Source organism: Arachis stenosperma, chromosome 9, assembly GCF_014773155.1.
Source record: "Arachis stenosperma cultivar V10309 chromosome 9, arast.V10309.gnm1.PFL2, whole genome shotgun sequence".
NCBI lineage: Eukaryota > Viridiplantae > Streptophyta > Magnoliopsida > Fabales > Fabaceae > Arachis > Arachis stenosperma.
Window position 1 is genome coordinate 7,579,356 of NC_080385.1, and position 22,653 is coordinate 7,602,008.

The 22,653-nt window shown below is 30.0% G+C and overlaps 3 protein-coding genes across 12 annotated transcripts; 1 reads left to right on the top strand and 2 right to left on the bottom strand.

Moving 5' to 3' along the window:
• Window positions 1–5,330: 5,330 nt before the first annotated feature.
• On the bottom strand, window positions 5,331–7,556 carry LOC130948977 (LOB domain-containing protein 22). Its single transcript, XM_057877824.1, has 2 exons — window positions 6,760–7,556; window positions 5,331–5,460 (listed from the first exon to the last, which is right to left on the bottom strand). The coding sequence occupies exons 1-2, from the start codon at window positions 7,554–7,556 to the stop codon at window positions 5,331–5,333; spliced, it is 927 nt and encodes a 308-aa protein (XP_057733807.1).
• Window positions 7,557–11,723: 4,167 nt separating this feature from the next.
• Window positions 11,724–15,620, bottom strand: LOC130951173 (mediator of RNA polymerase II transcription subunit 9). Of its 9 annotated transcripts, none has more exons than XM_057879806.1 (7): window positions 15,280–15,620; window positions 14,023–14,169; window positions 13,188–13,547; window positions 13,036–13,098; window positions 12,778–12,858; window positions 12,265–12,323; window positions 11,724–12,182 (listed from the first exon to the last, which is right to left on the bottom strand). In XM_057879806.1, exons 3-7 carry the CDS (start codon window positions 13,521–13,523, stop codon window positions 12,125–12,127), a joined length of 597 nt encoding a protein of 198 aa, XP_057735789.1. In that variant the 5' UTR covers window positions 13,524–13,547; window positions 14,023–14,169; window positions 15,280–15,620; the 3' UTR covers window positions 11,724–12,124. The 9 variants fall into 9 exon arrangements, with proteins under 9 accessions (XP_057735789.1, XP_057735786.1, XP_057735783.1 ...); XM_057879803.1 differs by having other exon boundaries at window positions 13,188–13,571; XM_057879800.1 differs by having other exon boundaries at window positions 13,188–13,626.
• Window positions 15,621–16,081: 461 nt separating this feature from the next.
• On the top strand, window positions 16,082–19,435 carry LOC130948062 (uncharacterized). 2 transcript variants are annotated; one of them, XM_057876768.1, is made up of 3 exons: window positions 16,097–16,312; window positions 17,116–17,296; window positions 18,922–19,435. In XM_057876768.1, exon 3 carries the CDS (start codon window positions 18,929–18,931, stop codon window positions 19,127–19,129), a length of 201 nt encoding a protein of 66 aa, XP_057732751.1. In that variant the 5' UTR covers window positions 16,097–16,312; window positions 17,116–17,296; window positions 18,922–18,928; the 3' UTR covers window positions 19,130–19,435. The 2 variants fall into 2 exon arrangements, 1 of the variants encoding a protein (XP_057732751.1); XR_009072917.1 differs by lacking the exon at window positions 17,116–17,296 and having other exon boundaries at window positions 16,082–16,312.
• The last annotated feature ends 3,218 nt before the right edge of the window (window positions 19,436–22,653 follow it).

A 22,653-nucleotide genomic window follows, 5' to 3' on the forward strand; every position in this document is an offset into this window, starting at 1 on the left:
CCTTCTCAGACTGAACTTACATTCCATATATTCCGTCTTACTACGGCTTATGCGCAGACCATACACTTCTAAAGCTTCTCTCCAAAACTCCAACTTCTTATTTAGGTCTTCTCTTGACTCTCCCATAAGGACGATATCATCGGCAAAAAGCATGCACCATGACACAGGCTCTTGGATGTGCTCTGTGAGTATTTCCAAGACTAATGTGAAAATGTATGGACTTAAGGATGATCCCTGGTGCAATCCTATACCAATAGGAAATTCATCTGTCACACCGCCTTGAGTCTTCACACTAGTTGTGGCCCCATCATACATGTCTTTAATTGCCTGAATATATGCGATCCTTACTCTCCTCTTTTCTAAAACCTTCCATAAGACCTTCCTTGGTACCCTATCATACGCTTTTTCTAAATCAATAAACACCATATGTAGATCCCTTTTATTACTACGATACCTCTCCATCATCCTTCTTAATAGGTATATCGCTTCAGTGGTAGATCTGCCTGGCATAAATCCAAATTGGTTCTCTGTTACTTGTGTCTCTTTTCTCAACCTCCGTTCTATCACCCTTTCCCATAGCTTCATAGTATAACTCATAAGTTTAATCCCTCTATAGTTTCCACAACTTTGTATATCCCCCTTATTCTTGTAGATAGGTACCAAGGTGCTCTTTCTCCACTCATCAGTCATCTTCTTTGACCTTAAAATCTCATTAAGAAGCTTGGTTAACCAGTTGATGCCTTTTTTCCAAGACCCTTCCAAATTTCAATCGGGATATTATCAGTTCCTACTGCCCTGCCATTTTTCATCTGTTTTAGAGCCTCTTTTACCTCGAAGTCTCGAATCCTTCGATAGTAGTCAAAGTTTTGATCTTCTTCCCTTGTGCATAATCGACACCCACTATAAATTATAGTTGCCTATTTTATATTAAGGCTTTTTTTAAAATATATAAAGAATCAACTATATTAAGTATACACTAAAATTAGTCACTAATATAAAATATATATTGAAATATAAATAAATATTAAAAATAAATTAAATAATACATTTATTTATACACAAATATATTAATAATTAATTTTAATGACTAATTTTAGTGTAGAAGTAATATTTTTTATAAAGAATTAAATACTGGTGTAAGTAATTCCTCTTATTTTTGTTGAAACTTGAAACCACGTGTATCTTTCTATTGGATGTAATCATGTTTGATTGGAGTTGAATTATTTGCTTAGTAAAATTTTGACATATAGTTTACATACTCATCTTAAATTTAAGAGTTATGATCGATTAAATCAAAATACATCTTCACTAACTGAGTTGGTAACTTTGTTATGCTTAATTAATACTTTATGTTCTCAAATTAGTTCCACATATTAACAAATAAATAGGTTTATTTCAATGGTTTTAACCCATTTTTCTCGTTGCAGTTGTTGCTTTTAGGGAAACAATTAAAGGTGTGACTATTTTTATGTGACATATACACTGAAAAAATCAATTAAAGGATAAGTATTATTTTAGTCCTAACATTAAGGGTCAGAATCGAAACCATACTCAATCTTAAGGATGTTTCTAAATCAAAAATTACGTTGGGAATGGTTTCGATTTTGACCCCAACGTTCGATACTAAAACAATACTTATCCCATCAATTAATTATTTATTCTGAGCTATCCTTTGTATATCATTGGAGAAGGAGTGGCCATTTTGCATCTGATTCATCTTTTTAAGTTTCTTACTTCGATTCCTTAATTTTGCATCCTATTCCATCCATAACAAATAAATAAATAAATAAATTAAAAAAAATTATATGAAATTTGATATATATATAAAGTATTATTGTTGATTACCATTAATATATTAATTACGTAAAAGGCTTCTTTTGAGTATATATTCAAGGTTAGTTGTTGGAAATTTCTATATATGCATGTGAACAAGGAAAGCTTCAGAATGTAGCAAATTAAAGAATTCGTTTTTCTAACAATCAAAAGAATCTTCAATTTTTATATACATAATGTTTATGGTCGTATGAGTGTGTGAACAAATATCAATTGCATGAAGAATCTTCCAAAAGAATCACGTTTTGCTTTTCTTTGAATGATATAATAGACGAGGTCACCATGATGAGATCACTCACATTCACAAACTTTATTTTAGTTATGCCACTTGCCACTTGCTTTTTTTTTTTAATTTTTATCATCAATAATTCTTCAAGAACAATTTTTTTGTACAATTATTATATACAGTATTAAAAAACTTTTATATTTGCATATAAAAGTTTTATAACTCTTAGTTATAGAAAAAAGAAGAAAATTGTTCATATAGTATTACACATTTTGAAATGATCATGACTCATGTTGAAAATTCAATAATGTTAAGGTTTCTAATCCCACCGATTTAAAAGAAATTAATTGTTCTGTCTTTCATTTCAAATCAAATTCAATTCCAGTTTCTACTATTTTCTAAAATACTAAAGTATACCAATTTATCTCGAGTAAGCATAATGTATGCACTTTAATTCTAAAGGAATATTTTTTCACTATCTCTTCCCTCTGATATTCTCATGCATGAGAAATATTATGGATAGTGTTTTGAAGGTTACTTTTAATCAATGTGATTTGGATTTGAAAGTGAGATCTAAACTTTTTGTTGATGGGGTATTTCAATATCTTCTTCAGTAATATGATGTCATCTGAATTTTTTGAAAAAATTGAGGTGATATCTATAAAAAATTCTGATACTTAAATTAATAAAAATTTTAGATTAATTTTATATAAATTAGAGTTAAAAAATACAAGATAAAAGAGAATATTTATATAATAATAAAAATAAATTATCTTTAATTTTATTATTTTTCTTTTATCCAGTGATTGTTAAGATTAAATATGATCAAGGATATAAATATTTAATACGGTACATTAATATTTCTCTCATATAAATACTATTGTGTGATCGAAATAAACATAGTAAAATTGATGTGAAAAATCATCAACGAAATTAACAAACGAAATTATATACGTAATAATATCATTCACATGTATCGTACATATATAATATTGCATAAATAGATTGTGACACATATGATACAGAAACAGAATTTTTTTTTAAGAGTAAAATTTCACTTCAACCCTTAATTATTTTATTAACTTTTATTTTGTCCATTATCAATTGAAAAAAAATATTTCAGTTCTTAACGATTAATTCTATCAGACATATTTTATCTTTTTTATTAATATTTTTGTCTAAAATTAATAAATTTTGTATGTATATGACGTTAACTAATAATGTGTCAAAAAATTATTCTAAGAGATAAAAAGTCTTTGTTATATCAGCAATACGCCGTAATAAAAATAGGAGAATTAAACTTTTAAAATTTTTTTTAGAAAATATAACTAATTTAAATATATACACATAAACTCAAATATAATTAAAATTTTTTAAAATATAATAATTCAATAAGTACAAATTTAATAAAACTATAAAAATTATGTATTAGAATAATTTAACCGGCAATGTATAAAGAATTGAATAGTGGTGCTATATAAGTAATTCTTCTTATTTTGATTGAAAGTAACTTGAAACCATGAAACCATGAAACCATGTATATCTTCTTATTATTGGATGTAATCGTGTTTGATTGCAGTAAAATTATTTGCATGAAAAAGTATAAAAAATTTGTTTTTAGTTATCCAACATTAATTAATTTTAAGATTTTGTGTTTATAATTTAGGATACAGAATTAAGGATGGGAGCAAGATTAATAATGTAGGATTTAAAATTAAAAAAAATAAAATAATTTTAAAAAAGTTGATAAATATTAACTGAAAAAAAAATAATTTTATAACATTACTTTGTTTGCCTAGTAAAATTTTGACATAGTTGCATACTCACTTTAAATTTAAGAGGTATGATTAAGTCAAAATACATCTTTACTAACTGATAAGTTGGTAACTTTGTTATATGCTTAATTAATACTTTATATTCTCAAATTAAGTTCCCATATTAGCAAATAAATAGGTTTATTTCAATGAGTTTAGCCCATTTTGCTCCTTCCAGATGTTGCTTCTAGAGGTGTATGTGACTACTTTAGGTGACACTGAAAAATTCAATTATGTATTTATTCTATGAGCTATCCTTTGTATATTATTATTGGAGAAAGATGGACAATTTTACATCTGATTCAGCTCCTTAAGTTTCTACATATGCATCAGTGTGAACAAGCAAAGCTTAAGAATGTAGCAAATTAAAGAAGAATTCGTTTTTCCAACAAACAAATTAAAACAAGTTTAAAAAATATGAGATACACATAATGTTTATGACTTTATATTATACTCGTATGAGTGTGTGAAAAATTTAAATCAATGGATGAGATTAAAATATTTTTTATAAAATAATAATTCTATAAAACATACTTATATTAAAAAATTTAAAAAGAAATTTTATTTAAAAATATCTATTTTATTTTTTTTTTTTGTTATACAACACTTTAATTTCCTTTTCTCCTTTTTCACATTTAATTTATAGATACTGAACTTAGGGTTCGTTTCAAAAATTTTAAAAATTACTTTTTTTTTTTATTTTTGACTTATAAAAAGTTACATTAATAGTGTTTGGTATAATTTTTTAGAAAAACTTTTAACTTTTTAAAAAGTTATTTAAGAGGAAGTTAAAAAATATGACTTTTTTATTTTCAAAAGCTATTTTTATCACTTCTATTTAATGCATAACTTTAAAACAAAGACTTCTATAATAACTTCTCAAACACAAAATAATTTATTTAAAAGTTGTTATTAATAAAAGTCTTTATATTTCAAGCTTTTTTTCAAAAGAATTTATTTAAAAAGTTTAGCGAAACTGGGCGTTAGTCACTATCTTTTTCTATTGTCTCCTCTTCTTCCTTTTATTTTTTCCTTCTTCTACATATGCACTACTTCAAAGATAAACCTCACATTCTAAGACATTACCATATGTTAGTTGCCACTTGCCACTTTCTTGCCACTTTCCCATATACAAAAGGTCCTTCTTGTAGTCTTTGTTCTAATCAAAGTACTAATTGTGTATTTGCAATAATAATAGAACCTCAATGAAAAGAAAGTATTATCCTTTATTAGAAGAGAGAATAAAATTAAATGAGAAAAAAAAATGAGATAGTCTTCTGTGATAGAAATAGTATTGCTACAGCCGCATTTATAGTTCCAAAACTTTTAATAAGCTCAAAAATAAAATGTGCTAAAATAAACATTCTTCTAATGACAACAAATGATGTGAAGATAAAAGAGAAAAAAATGTATCTTCTACAATAATAATCTATATTGCTCTCTAATTATAATATATCTCAGCTAGTACAATTTGTGAGTGTAAACAAAGTTGCTGCACCTTTCAGATCATGGTCTTGAACTTGTTGGAAGCAATCAGTTTCTGCTTTTATTACAGCATCATCTATCTTAAACAAAACTGCTTCATCACTGCAAAATAATTAACATGATTAGATGATGTTTTTATATGTATCAACTAGAAAAATATTGAACATGCAAAATAATAGTAATACATTCAATCATAGTAGATATTTGATTATTTCTTTAATTTATTGTTGGAATTAATATTGCCATTTACATATATCCAGTAAACAATTATTCCTAATCACATGCATTGGATGCATGCAATTCTTTCTCTAGTATAATTTCAGTCACTTTTAAATTTCAACATTGTACATGGAAAATTTTAAAATATTTGAAAGTTAATAAAAATTAGTCTAAAATAATCTATTTTTTTATTTTATATTCATTAATTATTATTAAAATAAATAAATAACTTTAAATATAATAAATATAGAATTATACATTGTATTAATAATTAGTCAATTTTTAAATAATAAATTATAAATACTAAATATTAAATTTTAATAATATTAAAATAAAATATTAACCTAAAATATTGAACAACATTATTAAAAAATATTTATTTTCTAATATTTCTCCTATTAACACTATTCGAAAGTTTTTAGATAGAGTAAATATCTAAATCCATCCTAACATCTCAATTATTGTCCATTATAGCCGTTAAACAAAATTATTCCATTGTTTTTCTATACTTCCTTTTTTATATACAGTAAATTTTTATTTTTTTATTTTAATTTTTTTCTTTAATTTATATTTTTCATATTGACCCTCCTAAAAAAATTTTCTAGCTCATCCCTGTAAACTAACCACTCTAACGGCAACATTATCATCCTCGTAAGCAACAAAAAAATCACAACCACCAAATCTAGTTTGTTTTTGAGATCGTCATCATCACCAATTCGAATAGCTCCCGTTATTGTTTCTATATTCAAGCATAAAATCCATCCTTTCTGTACCTAATTTCAATTTTCTTAAAGAATTTTTCCTTTTTTCAATTTCATTTCTCAAAACTTGGTTCAAATTCACCCAATTCCAATATAACACCGGCACAAACAAAAGAACATACAAACACTAAAATAATTAAGTGAATCAATGATATCATGAATTCTATATACATTGAACTAAATTTTGTGAATCCAAACCATTGCAATTATTATATTACATATAAACAATTCACCTTTTTAGCTTGGATCTTTATTTGTGTAACCTAATTAATCAACTAGATCTGCTAAGTACGTATCATATTTACTCATCACATAATTTATGTAATCAAATCGAGACAAAATTATGATCTTATAACATTTTTTCTTCAAATGAAAGAACATCCAGATCAAAAGAAAAGATAATGATATATATATAACAAACCTGCGCTGAACTAAATCTTGAGGCTCAAATCCAAGTTCATTTCTGTCATCGGAAGCCATATCAAGCATTGGCTTATGATCATACTCATCACCAACACTACAGTTACTATTCTGCCCCTGCAACGACAACGACGAAAGCGAATTTTGCATGGACCACATGTTAGCATGTTCTTGCAAAGGGGTACCGTTGTTGCTACTGCTATCATTCACCTCTTGCACCATCATATACTGATCGTGATGCGGCATTTGTTGAAGGTAATGGTAATGGTTAACCCCGTTACCACCAACAACAAGGCCGCCACTGCCACCAGAACTGTACAGCGTCAACGGATCTGAATTGATGCTGTCATCTCCGTTGACGCTGACATTAATATTACTGGTGGCGGTTTGGTTATAAAGATGTTGGGCCTGTTGATGTTGGGCCTGGGCTCTAAGTATAGCCAATTGTTGAAGCACGAGCTCCAACTCGGCCAGGTGAAACTCGATCTGAGCCTGAAGATCTTGTACCATGCGATAGCAACCGCCAACGGGGTCCTTGGCTCGCATATCGGATTGAAAGATGATGGTTTTCATAGCTTCGTCCTTTTCGTGAGGATTAAGGACCTTGATGATCTTGGTGATGTTGCTTACGCCGAAAAGCTTGTGAGCGTTGAGGAACTGGCGTTGGCGGTCATGGGGGAAATAGGGGGCAAGAATGCAATCGGGAGCGCATTTGCGGCGTTGGTATTTGCAGGCAGCACAGGCCTGGGTGGTGCTGTTGCCAGTGCGTGTTGTAATGGTGGAGTTTGAGGAGCTCATGGCTTTTTGTGAGAGAGAAAAGGAGGAGAGACAGAAAAAGAAGGAGGGGAGTTTGAGATATCAACTGCGTCTCCGGCGGGGAGGGGATGAAAGAAGGTTAGGGGATGGGAATGGAAGGGTAGGGATGTTACAAGGCTTCGGACTTTTTCTCCAATATCAGAGTTTCTCTTCCCTTAATTTCGAAGAATGCTGAAAATCATGGTTGATTCAGAGAAATGTTAGGGGATGCATGACATGTATATATGCATGCATGCATGTGTGTATCAGAGAAAGAGAGAGATCATAACGGATTCAATTGTGTCAATCGATATTTTTGGGTTCTCCGTCCAATCATCATATATAAATAAATAGTAGGACCACAATCTAATTAATATTAAAAGACGTTATTAACGTCTTTTATTAAATTTATAGATTTATTATTGTGATAGTGATTATAATATTGAGAAATAAATTTTTTATAATTTAATTTAAATTATTTTTAGTCATAAAATTATTAAAAGAACATTAATAATCTAAAAAAATCAATATATATATAATAATCTTGGATGAAGATTAATAGATCTCATTTATTAAATTATATATATATATATATATATATATATATATATATATATATATATAGTGTATATAGAGATATGGTCATTGAACTGACTCAATTTGAGAATTCATAATGGTTATAATTACTGCATATTTGTCAATAGAATATTCTCAAGATGAACATAGTAATAGAGTTTTCTTTGATCTGCGACTGTCATAATAATTAACAATGTATTTATTATACTTTGATTTCGGACACCTAATACTCTAGGGTGCTAGTTGAATAGATATTGGGTATGATTTAAATACTTGTAGAATTAATGATTAGTCAATAAGAAATCCGTCAACTCTCAGTAAAATGTTTGATCTTTATGATTATAATGACTGAGATAAATAAAAACCTTCCGCCAAGGGAATTGAATGAATGAAGAAATGAGATTCTTAGGTCATTCACAGTTAATTATAATAATGGTAACAAATTAGAGTTTGACAATTAAACAGTACTCTAAGGGTTAACTAAGAGTTGGAAAGATGGAAGGAATTATACTTTGTCCTTTTGAGATTCTTAGTAAAAATACTTCATACTATCGGGTCGTCGAGAAGTGTTTGCTAGACACCAACCTTGATTAGTAAATTTAGTAGGACTAATTTACTACCCACTTAGTATTGAACCTATAGGTCACACATTAATGAGTGTTCTAATCTGTTATAAAATTATTTAATTATTATTTTGATTTGATCAAATAAATAATTATATTAATTCAAATAGAATATTATTATATTCTTTACTAGCATCGAGAATATAATAATAATATGATAATTGATAATATTAAATGAGATTTGAAAATAATTAGTTATTCTGTTTCTAAATTTGGATGAGATACTAACTGATTCTGTTTTCAAATTGAGTTAGGATATGATTTATAAATTTGAAGGATTTAGATTTAAAATTTTTAAGATATGATTTAAATTTGAATTGAGATTCAAATTTAAAATCAGTAACAAATCTCATACTATATATATGTATGCCAAGAGTAGAGGAAGGTGATGGAGATGAGAATAAAACACAAGGGTTTTATTCCTTCACCTCTACACACATAAATGTATTCTTAAAGAAGAATTTTATGGCGTGCAAAGAGTTGCAAGAGGTTTCTCAAGTTAGATCATATGTCCATTAGTTAAGGAGTTGACAGCAAATGTTGGTCTCCGTGTGGATACGCATAGCGCTTTCGTACCATCGAAGGAGAAAGTGATTTTTACTAGCGTACCCAAATATATATATATATATATATATATATATATATATATATATATATATATATATTAAATTATTGGAATAAAATTTAAACACAAAATAAATTTTTAGAATTACTTTTTTTTCTTCCGCTGCGTGTTATGAACAACATGATAATCCTTCATCAACATGGTAGTGCATATAGTGCTTAATTACCAAGTTTTTTCTTTCTTTTTTTTCTAAAGTTAAATGATAAGATTCGAACATACCATTTTTAAATGAGTATAGAAAGACTATCTCATTTAATTTAGAGTTCGTTACCTTAATTACCAAGTATTATTATTTCACATTTGCGTTATAGTATATTAAGTTATTAACCAAAAATAAATAAATAGGTATATAGTATAAGAATGAATAATCTTATGTAATATGAAAAAAGTTAGTTAATATTAACGGAAAATAATTAGATTTTTAATTGAAGTTTTGAAAAAATAATAATAATACCTTTTTATTTTTAATATACATAAGATAAAGTGTTCAAATTTGTACGTTCTTGTATACCGATTTTTCTCCTATCATGTTACCATTGTGTTTAGTGGTATTGATTTCATCTCATTTTGCTTTTTGAAGGCATTATTGATATATGTAATTTGTGTGCGTAATGTTGAGGGAGAAAATGAATGGGCATGTATGGCATGACAAGGCATGATATGAAATTATGGATACATTTTTCGGTATACACAGGTGGTGTAATATCCATATTCCAAGGAATAATGCAGTTAAAAAGTCAAGTCAAAATCTCATTTTACCTCAGGATATATTATTGATTATATATTATATATTTTTCTTAACTACGAAGAGCGATTCATTTGGAGATGGTTCATTATAAGAGATAAGAGTCAATAGCAGTTTAATTATGTACATTATGTTAACGTGGCTGATATTTCACTCCATTAATTAACACCTACATCATATATTTTTGCATGCATGCAAATTATGCATGATTCGAAGCTTGCCATTGTATTTTTACCAGCAACTTTTGTGATTGTTAGCCATCAATTAGCCATGATGATTTGATAGTGTGAGATTTCATCCAATGGCTCACATTTCTCTGTGGTTACATACTGGCCAAAATTCATTAAAATTACTGCTCCTAGACTTTTCCTTTATTATAGGTTATATTAGCAAAATAATAACTCAAAATTATTTTATTTAACTCAACGTTCATGATTTTATATATATGACATGGAAATGGATCCTCTCCAGTTTTTTTAACACTTGACAAAATACAGTGCAATCTCTCACCTTTAATTTTAATAGTGGGATCAGAAATAAATAAGAGAGAGAGTGTGGTGAATGGTTAGATTAAACACTGCACACCATCCAGTTTTTTATTCACTGGAGAGGATCCACTCCCATATGACATTTATAATAACATACTTATTATATTTAATAGTATCCAATTATTTTAATAGTAATTAAAAAATACAAAACAAGTTATTCAGTGATAATTAAAGAATGCACAATAAGTTTTATTATATGGTTACAAACTTATGGTATCGATATTGATGTGGTCATGCACATTGGCAATGAATGAGTTCTTTGAGCTGAATGATAATAATCATAAAGCATAATTGAGTATGGCTTTAGGGTTTTTTTTTCATTTTTTTTCATCTTTCGTGAAGATAATAACATCCTTCAATTTGAATAGCCAAACTATGAGATATATTGTAACAAACTTATTAACCAACCAACCCTCACTTGAATGACATTTGTTCATTCTCATCGTAAATAGTAAAAGCTAGTCATAAAATTAGTAATAACGAGTTTTATCCTATATTTTTACAGAAATATTTTTCAGTGGATTAAAAAGTAGATCAAAAATTCGAGATAGACAGATAAAGTTTCTCTCAATCCATTTTTATATTTGTAGTGTGAATTTTATAATTACTTTTTTTATTTATTATTGTAAAAGATAAACTCAAATCCAGAGGGCATGTGTTAATAATTTATCATAATTACTTGAAGTGAATATAATAAGAATAATAATTAGTGAATAAGTAAAACGTTTTTAAACATGTTAGAAGTATCCAAAATAAAATTGAAATAAATATAATGTTAACAATAAAAAATGTTTTCCTACATAAACTAGGACAAAAAACATATTTATCGTTAATCGTTAGATTTTATATGCGCACACTTCACAATTATTGATTTGCGATTATAAGAAAGTATTAGAGGTTTGAAGAGGTTTGAATTCTGCCCTGTCTATGCAGCAATCCATTGGGCAGGCCAGACCCTTATATAGAATTCAGATCCGTGATGGATTATTCGTTGATTTACTGAGTTGGGAGATACCGACATATTGTAGGAAACCAAAAGAGTTAATACTAAAGTAATCAAATCAATAAACTTGAATTGAATAGAAAGAAATAAGGACGATATCTATCGACAACAGGACAGTGGCCCTCAACATCAATGAGAATGCTGTTCAGCTATGCACTTCTTGTGTTCTGTACTTTGATGATAATCAGATATACATGTGCTATCGGCTATCTTTCCATCAAGAAATAACTTTAAGCTACACCTATTAATCCTTGACTACATTGAGATAGTAGAACATAAATCTAATTCTGAGACATGCTCTTGAACAACGTATCAAGTGTAAGTCTTAGTAATTTTGTTAATTTTTAGTTAGAAACTGGAGATACACACCTAGTAAAACAAGGAAGCTACAATCTCTCGATAAATAATACAATATTTGTGGTTCTTAGCCAACCTGAAAATTGACATGCTCCTATGGCTCAGACTTAACAAGCTCCTCGACAGAATTTCGGTAATTAGCAATCAAGTCTCTGTACCAAGGAGAAAAATGAATACGTGTTTAGCATCAAGCAACTCAATCAAACATAGATATCGGATAAACATAGCACTAACTTTCGTTGATTCAGCAATTGCTCACTTTCTTCTAGCTTCTTGTTCTGTCCCTCAACTGTCTGCATTTAGCATCAACCAGAAAGTACAAACTCATATTAGACCAAGAATAGCACCAGTATAAAACAGCAAGTTAAAGACTCAACTTTTATAATGTTTAAAGAACAATCATATCAAGATGTAAAATAGAATATGTATCATTCTTCTTTTCTGTGTTGGTCGATGCAGGTGTTTTTTTAATTATCATGCATAGGTTGGACACATAAGTATAAATGCTAAAATCTCAAACCCAGCTCAAAACACACATAAATATACAAGTGCACACGAGTGCACCTAGTACCAAAACCATAATAAAATTATTCAGTTTCAGCACACTTTTGAAGCTAAATACTTAGAAGTTCAAGTGTTTAATTAAATATGCCTATCCTCTATGTAGCAACCAATGTATGTAAAAGCAAAGCATAAATAAGAAACATATTTTACAACAGAAACAGAAATTGCAGAATTGCTAAATACCATCGCCTTGGTGCTAATGGAGTCGGAAATTGAGTTCAACAGTTGCTGGCACTTCTCAAAATGGGTGCTCAATTCAGTGATCTATAACAACAAAACCAACCAAATATGACACAAATGACTATTCAAACTTTTAAACAACCCTCAATTGGGAAGTTCAATTGCCAAAACGAAAAAAGAAAAAAAAGGTGATTGATATTGAACAAAACAATGAAAACAAGGCCAAAAAAAAAAATGAATAAAATTTAAAATATATCATACCAATGCATCTGACTGTTGATCTGGAGTCCCATGATCGATAACCTCAGCCAAATTCTCAACCAGCTATACCCAAAAATAAAACTAAAATTAAATATAAATCATAACAAAGCAACAATAACAATGAAGTTAAGGGGAAACTGGGTTAAGGTTACATGTAAGAGGTGGTAGTGTGAGGCTAGTGATTGGTGAAGGTTCTGCTGCTGCTGCTGCTGCTGTTGCTGTTGCAGCTGCTGCTGCTGCTGTTGTTGTTGTTGTTGTTGTTGTTGCTGCTGCTGCAGAATAAGTTGCTGCTGTTGTTGTTGTTGTTGTTGTTGTTGCTGCTGCTGCTGATAAAGCTGCTGCTGTTGTTGGAATTGAGGCTGTTGAGGTTGCTGAAACGTTTGATGGAGAAACTGTTGTTGTTGCTGCTGCTGTTGCTGCTGGTGGAGATAGAGGGGATCTTGAGATTGAGAATGGGTTGGGGTGTTAGTGTTGTGGGTTGGGATCATTGTCCAGTTTCCTCCTGAAGAAAACTGATCCATCGATTCAATTCAATTCTGCCCTTTGCAAACAAAGATTAGGGTTCGAGCACCAACAATACCACTATTGTTTCTACATTAACCACCAAATACCATTAGAAGTTTAGAGGATGCAAAAGCCCCTAGTATTACTTGAAAAATATACAAAAGCAAAATTGACACATGAATGAATAATCACAGTATATGTATGAACTATGAACTATGCAAAAGCCCTTCCAGCTCAGCAATTACAAGAATAGGACTAGGTCTAAGTTAAAATAGTATAAATAAGAGTAAAACTAGTGGAATAATTGTATGCATCAGTGATGAAATGAAATTTCCTTCTCATTGACTATGTTCTTCTCTAATTACTCTTCTAAATTATAATAATTCTTCTTCTCCCTTATTACACACTCATCCAAATATTCACCCTGATTCTTAATTCCATTCATACACCATTCTTAAGATAACAGCAAGAACACAAATATACCAGTGAGAGGACGATGCCGACGGAACGAAGAAACGCTGCAGCCAGAGGAAGGGAGGGAATCACAGCGGTAGAGTGAGAAGAGAAATCAGGGGCAGAGGATACGGCAAAGGCTGGGTTTCCTTTTCGACCTTTTTTTTCAATGGATAACTAACAAAAAAATTCATCTCTTTAATAAATGGTGAACTGTATTTATGTTTATACTAGATAAATAAATTGTACTTTTAATCATAGTTGTAAGAACCGAATCGGTGATCAAACCGGTCAGGTTATTGGTTCACTGGTTTACTGGTTCAATCGATAAATCACTAGTTGAACCGGTAAAACCGGTTTCACGTAACTAAAAAATATAATAGCAAAGGTATAAAACAACAGTTATTACAAAATACAAATTCACATCAATTGTTCAATGTTGGGAGCATAACCTATTTCCAACAGTTCAATTCAAAGGGTTCCTGTTAGGCAAGACAAAAGCAACCATATATGCATTCACTAAAATCTGTTTTGGACATAAAACCAGTTTTGCCGACATGTTTTCAAGCCTAAATCTGTCGAATGATTTAAATTATGAGCAAGATTGGTACCTAACTAAGACAAACAACCATGAGAAATTGATGAATGGATAACAAGCACTTAACTCACAAGTAAAATGGTTGCATTCAACTTGAAAACAACCATTTAATTCAACACGCATTTAAAAGCAACACCATAGTAGTTCAACTGCAAATAATTCGACAAAAAGACTCAGAGTCACTACACTAAACAGATGCACAATGGCATAATAGTTCAACAGCAAATAACTCCGACAAAAATTGCTAGAAAATCCAGCAATCCAGCAATCCGAGAGAGGAGGCAGTGAACGGAGAGGACGCGCCGACGGAGCAAGGAGCCGTGGAGGATGGTGCATTGGCTGAAGACACTCTAAAACAATATAGAATAGCAATGGTATAAAACAGCAGGTATTACAAAAACAATGTTACACAATCCATATTTCCATATTTCCATATTTTCATATCCAGCAATATAAATTCACAGCAATGTTACATCAATAAAAACAAACATAACCACTACAAATCTGAAAAAAAAATCTAACAATCTGCCATCAACTATTTCAACAATAGAACAAGTTATAACTCAACAATATATACATAATCAACAATCTGCCATTAACCTATCAGTTATTCACTCCCTTAATCAAATTAAAATCCAACTAAATAACTAAAAAAAACAGAGAACAGATTTCATAGTTAGGAGACCAACCTGGATGAGGCAGATTCCAGCGACGGAGAGGCAGCAACGCAGCAGCGACGGAGAGGCAGCACCGCAGCAGCGACGACGACGACGAGAGACGCGGAGCCACGAACTCGACGTACTCGGACACACTGTGAAGCCAGCGAGACGGAGCAGAGGAAGAGAGTCTTCGAGACTCAGAGAGACTGCGAGGAAGAGTGTTGGTGTGACGAGAGGAGGAAGAAGACGACAGGCCGACGGTGAGGTGAGGTGCGGTGATCAACTATGTATGGTGTGATGAGCAGCTGAGGAAGACTTGAAGGACGGCTGTTTTGGCTTTTGGGGATTTAGGGTTAGGGGGAAGGGGGCAAGGGGCTACTCGAGAGAGCAAGAGATATTCGTTTCGAAAACGAAAAAAAAAAAAAAAGTTTTCCAAACCGGCCGGTTACAAAAAAATCGCCGGTTCTTCGATTTTTCTCAAAACAGGACGGTTCAAATCGGTTTTATCCGATTCTATTCCTTATTTGGTCAGAATGACTAATCGGACCAATTAAATGACCGATTCAATAATTTTCTGATTGATTCGATCCGGTTCTTATAACTATGCTTCTAATTAGAAATTTTGTAAAATAAAATTTGATTTTTAAATAATTTTATTTTTTAAAAAATTTTCGATCACAATAAAAGAATTTTAAATATAATAATTTTATTTTTAAATTTTATTTATAAAAAAATACATCAACATTTAATTTACTTACAAATCTTTTATAAATATATATTTAATTATTTTTATTGTAGTTATAAATCTCTCAAGGACAAATTTGTTGTTTATCTCTAAAAAATATACTGTTCAATACATGAAACGACGTTGTCGTTTGGAGCAGCCGCATTGCGCCCTCCCCGCAACCTTGAACATTACAGACCTTATATCTAGGTCCGAGGTACAAGGCAAGGAACACAGCGGGGCGAGCATTAGATTCGTCGTTGCACTGTCCTCTTTCCTCTTCAGATTTCCCTCAAAGTTTTCATCTTTTACGTGGATCCACCTCCATTTCACTTTCAGGTTTGATTTTTTTTTGGGGTACTTGAACTTGCTGTATCAGCTGCAAATGCCGTCATTCTCAATTCAGCTATCCTTTGTAATAATTAACTCTTGTTTAGGCTCAGAATATTAATACAAGTAGAGGATTAATGTACTCTTGATTTATTATGTGAATTAAAAGAGAAGGAGGGGGGGGGGGGGGGGGGGGGATTATGAATTTGGTGAGGTTCTTTAGTTAGGATTGTTTATGATAGTTTATCATCTGTAAATTCAAAACTAAATACCTAATTAGAGTTCCGTGAATTAAGTATGATCAAAAGTAGGGGGTTTTTAAGCTTCATGCTCCAACTATCTTGATGTCTAAGCAGATATTAGGAAATGAAAAAGAGAGGGGAGAAAAAACTGTTACATAGGTATGGATTCAGTATCCATACCAATATCCATACCGATACCCTGTACATATAAGAGTAGGATTATGAAATTTTTGCCGTACGAGAGGGTATATATAACATTTTTTTTTTTCATTATAATACTTTGAATAGTTAGTGCCCAACAACTACTAGTATCCGGTACAAGTAAACTAGCCATTTAGAAATGCCTATGCTTCAAAGTAGAAGAGGAAGAAGAAACCTTATTTACAAAATTTTATATTCATGACTAGAAAATGCCTTTCACATAGTTTTATGAGGGGATATGTAAAAGTTCTAATGCTATCTTACTTTCCCAACAGAATTTACATTAATTTTGATTCCGGCACCTATGCGACTTCTATGCCAGACTTACCCATTTTATCTTTCTCTTCATGCATATCTTGGGCGATACAGTTGTGTCCAAATCTTGCAAGACAATCATATCTGAAATTGTGATCTATGGAGATGCATTGATTGCAATGCTTAGTGCAGAAGTAGGTTAATTGAAAAAATGTATCTGCTCTGGTGGTGTTGTAGAGATTTTTTCCTCAAGTCAATATAGCAAGGATAAAGCTCAATAAATCGATGGAATTGGGTAAAGTTTATGTTTCTTGTGTTGAATCTGTTTTAGCTTGTGGCAAGCCATCCTGGTGCCAAAATGGAGGAATACTGGTTATCTATTTGCGAAAGAGTCATAGTTGCTAAGAACTATAGTTGTGATTTGAAACTGACTTGGTGATCTGATCTAAACTTCAACACCAAATAGCTTTGATTGTGGGTGCATTAAGTAAACCATTTTAGTACTGGCTAACTTTGACAAAATTAAATTCACACTAGCTGATGAGTTTTTTATGGCACCTTGATTCCCTTTTCTTGTAATGATTATTGATTATTGGTGAATAGAAATGTCTCAAAGTTACAATGAAAATATAAAGCTCTACACACAGGACCAACAAGAATTAGTGTCTGATAGGATTAAAATGAAAAGTAATTATTCAGTGCTCTAACTGCAGCAAGATACAAAATTTAGGAACAGAGAAGAAACCTTATCAACATCTGTGCCCTCAAGTTAGACCCTGCTTTTGATTGAAGATTATGATATTCATGATTAGAATGGCAATAGCAAGTGTTAGGGAATAAGTAATATAATATAGTGTTAGTGGCCTTGGGCTTATGTTAGTCTTAAAATGTGTTTTATTCCTCAGTATAAATAGACAAGATGACTCCCATAATTAAGTTAGTTACTCCTTTTACTCTCTTTCTCTAATTTCAAGCATGCCTGGTCCTACCAGGTGAAATTGGCTCTGTGTACCATTCAATGCTATTGAGAGATCTTTAAAAAGGCCAACACTCGAAGGAAGATGAAATATGGTTTTAAACTGATGTCAATGGCCCAATTCTAGTAATGTTTTTAAGACCATCAACTTCTGAAAGGGATAAGTCTTTTATGATGTCTTGTATTGTTTAGACCTACCATTTGTCAGATGATTCTGTAAACCAAATTGATTATAATTTAAAATTTTTGGATAGAATACATACAATCAAAAGTAATGTCCATAATTCTCTAGTTGGACTTGTTCTGTAAGAACAGGTGCCAATTATAGGAGAATCAACAAATATTAGATGAGTAAACCTCTAGGACTTGAGCAAAAGAGGCAGTTTCATCCTCTTCCTGGTATGTATTATTCACTGCAAAAACAGAAAATGTGTACAATAGTGGTAGCCTGTTAGATGTTGAGTCTCTCTCCTAAATCTGATTCTATTTCAGCTTTCTAACAGCACTCTTCGTCTCTCCCACACCCTGTATAGTTCTAAGTTCTAACAACCTCGTTCCCGTGCCATTGCCAACTCAGCTCACTTGGTTACAAATGTGCACCCGTACTCTTCCTTAATTCTGTGTCTATTTTCTTATTTCACCCTTTCTTTCATGCACTCTATTAAGCGAGTTACTAAGTTTTGTGAATACTTGTATTGCGCTTGAAAATGGTTTCATGATTGCTATTGTACACATTTTCTGTATGAGAAAGGCCTTTCATTTTTAGAGGGTTAAATAGTAATCCTGGAAAGTTCATGGTTTATCGCTGGCATGCATTTACATTGATGTTGCTGATTGACGGAAACCGGGGTTTTCTTTGTGTTTGGAAATGGCATTCCTATGCTAATATGTAATAAACTTGCTCAGTATTCAAGTTGGTGTCAATCTAATTTGCTCTTTTGCAGGTAGAATATGGCAATAAAACCAACAGTTGCATTGAGGGCTATACTTGTTGGAGGGGTTGCAGCATTCGCTAAAATAGCCGGCGCAATGAAGGCTGCAGGTGGTGTAAAAATGGGCGCAGCTGCGGCTGCAATGACAGCAGCAGCAACCGCAGCTGTGGCAGGATCAAAACAAGAACAAAAAGATGCTCCTCAACAGTCTCCAAAATAATGTATCTTTATCTGTTTCTGGATTTCTTTATGTAGATTAGTTGAATCTTCCCCGAGTTTTATGGGAACAAAGAGAGCCATTTGCAGATTGTGATATTGACAGATGGTGAATATAATAACCACTTCAAATGTTCTGTTAGATATGGAATCATGAAGTCTTAGATGAAGCTGTACACTCAGCTGAGTAGTGTGTTTTAGATGTTGTAAATTTTGTTTTGCAAAATGATGACTTTGCAGTGAATTTATTTTCTTTTCAACTTTCCTGTGCCAGTTTATGTTTGTATTTTTATATAAATTTTATTTCCTAGTTACTGCCTATAAATACTAGTTGATTAGTTAGTTTTTGAGATGTAGCGTAAAATATACTTTTTGAGATGCTGTCTTGGTAAATGGTAACTCAATAATTAAACTCTAAAGATATAATTAAAACATATTTAAAGCATCAGAAATAAAATTTAAAACAAAATAAACGTTAAAAATAATTTTAAAAATTTTAAGATATTTTATTCTTTTGTTTAAAAGTAATTAACTTTTTATAGTTAATATTAGTTAATTTTTTAAAAATTATTTTATTTATTTTAAATTATAAATTTTTAATTTTAAATTATAAATTATAAACCTAAATACTAAAATTGATTAATATTAGCTAACTAAAATTGAGTTGCTATACTTTCTCTTTAAGAAGTTATAACATTGACTATCCATAATCCATGTATCTCAATTAGAATTTAGTAGTGCGTAGTTTGTAGCACTGTAGCAGTACTTTGAGTGCGAGAGTGGAGCCGTTTGAAAAAAATGGATCCTTTTAATTTTTTTAATAATCAAAGAAATAAATAAAGTGTAATTTTTAATTTTTTTATATTTTTATATTTTTTAAATTTTACTTATAAAATTAATAATAAAGAATCATATTTTATTTTTCTAATAGTGAATGCTCTTTTCGATTTCTAACCATTTGTTTGATAGATTTTTCATCTTTTAAGAAATTTAAACACTTATATTGGTCTCTATCTACTTTGATATATGTACGTTTTAGTCTCTGATTAGAGACCAGAAAAGACATTTACTCATACTCAAAGTAAATAGAAACTGAAACGTATATATATCAAAATAGAAAGGAACCGATTTGGGTTTTTAGATTTTTTAGGAAGTAAAAAGTTCATGAGAAATCAATGGTTAAGGACAAAAAGGACATTTACTTTTTTTTAATTATTAAAAAAGATTGATCAGCACCAAAAAATTTGAGGTTGGTGTCGGACAAGAGCACGAGGAATACGAATAGGATAGATGACTGAAAATGTTAACAGCAACCCATGTGAATCAAAATCAGAATACCATTTCCCTCTATTTCTTTCTCTTTATTCATCCCCTCACACGCACCTCTCCTTTTTTTTTTCTCTATTTTGAACCAAAAGAAGTTGAGATTTTAAGCATATAAAAAAAATTATTATACAAATGCAAACAAGTTTTATTATTGATCTATTATAAATTTAATTATTTTATTGATTGACTATTTAGTTAAAAGAATGTAAATAAATATGTATAAATTGATTTAGTGATTAATTTTAATATAGATGTAATTATATATATATATATAAATATGTGTGTGTTTTTAATAAAAAATATTTTAACAATACAATTCCTTGATAGATTATTGATTGCCAACTTGATTTTGATAATTATGTAACACTCATATCAAAGCAAAAATGAGTCGTATAGTATATGGTGGGTAATAATGCTCATATGAATATAAAATCAAATAGTGTCTATAATGCAATATTATCTCACTAAGACACTAACTAATACTTTGTTTTTTTCTCTCCTATAAAATATAGTATTGTCTCAGTAACTTAATAAAGTAGTCTTTTTATTATATAAATTTTCAAAATCCTATCCATTATTTGGCCACTTTTTAATTTAAATATGAAAGGGGAAATAATTTAGGACGTAGTTATAAAGTACTTTATGCAACTGTGGTGTTAGAAACAAAAATCATATCGTTTGATTTGTGTTTAAAAACTTAAAAATATTTGGGGTACATAAATTAGAAGGTCCAATTTAAATTTAATTTTTCTTTCCCACATTAGTCAAACCGTCTTATTAGGAGGCTTAATTTAAAAAAAAAAAAATCAGATGGTCCGATTTCTTCATCCTTTATTTCAGAAAAACTGTCTCACATCTATGTCTAGCATTCACATTCTACACAACAATGTACAACACACACATGCTTCTCATATCCAAAAAATAGCCTTATTTGGCTATAATCTCTAATAAATTGTTATATACTAATGCAACATTTTGAAAATCTTTTTAAATTATAATTTTATTAATATATCGAATACATGGAAATTAAAAGAAGAATAAGGGCACACAGGGTGTAGAAACTGGTCCAATCATATATAGGTGAAGATAAACACACATACATAATTACACTACATATATAGATGAGTTGGAGAAGAAAGTGATGGAGGCTTATATAGTCAAACACAAAAGGTGACATTGATTTTGGCCAAAGGAGATGGAAGAAAAGAAAAAGGCATCTTTATAATCTTTTTACAACGACAAGTCAACTAGGATTATGGCTCAATATATATACATGCACATCAATAAAGAGAAAAAACACATACAACAAACAAATACCCTTCAATCATTCTGCCAACTCTTTCAGCTTTTAGAGCTACCAATATCCACTTATTAATTATTATTGTTGTGTTTGCATTCTTATTACCTTGTGACTTTTAATTCAGATTTTTTTCCAAAAAGCACTCCCAACAAATCACATCTACACCCAATATAAACAGTATAATATAGTACATAATGTTTTTGTTAATTATTATTATAAAGAATTTTATATATATTTAACTAAGTTTGTTATTAGTATGTAGTTATTATGACATCATATAAGTGTAAAGATAAAGACAAGACAAAAATTGTATACTATTGTAATTCTTTATTATTTTTATTTTTAAAAGAACAAAAATATACAGCAAAATTTATAATGTTACAATTATCTTCACCTCCAAACAAACATTTTATATTGTGATCGATTACACATGTATATATTATATTATGTATGTTAAAATTCAAGATAATAACTCAAGAGAGGATTTGATATTTAGATACTATTATATAAATAAACAACAAAAAATGTTTATTTATAAGTTAAGAATGTTTTTTACAGTCGTACAATCATAATCATTTTTTAAGATGATTATTTACACGATTAATTTAAAAGATAATTATTTTTGTTAATGTAGTGTTATGTGATTAAATGTACGTGTAAAATAATTTTATACTGACAGTGTATTAAAATTAAATTCAAGCAAAATATAATAAAAAAACTTAACCTAATATATTTTTCTTTTAGACAAATAAAATTTTGAACATTTTAATATGTATATAAAATAAAACTAACACTTAATTGAAAAATTAAAAAGTAAAACTTTACATTTTTATTTTTAATCATACAAAAAAAAAATTGAAGACACTAGTTACAAAATGTAACAAGAATGTATGGCTAAGAAA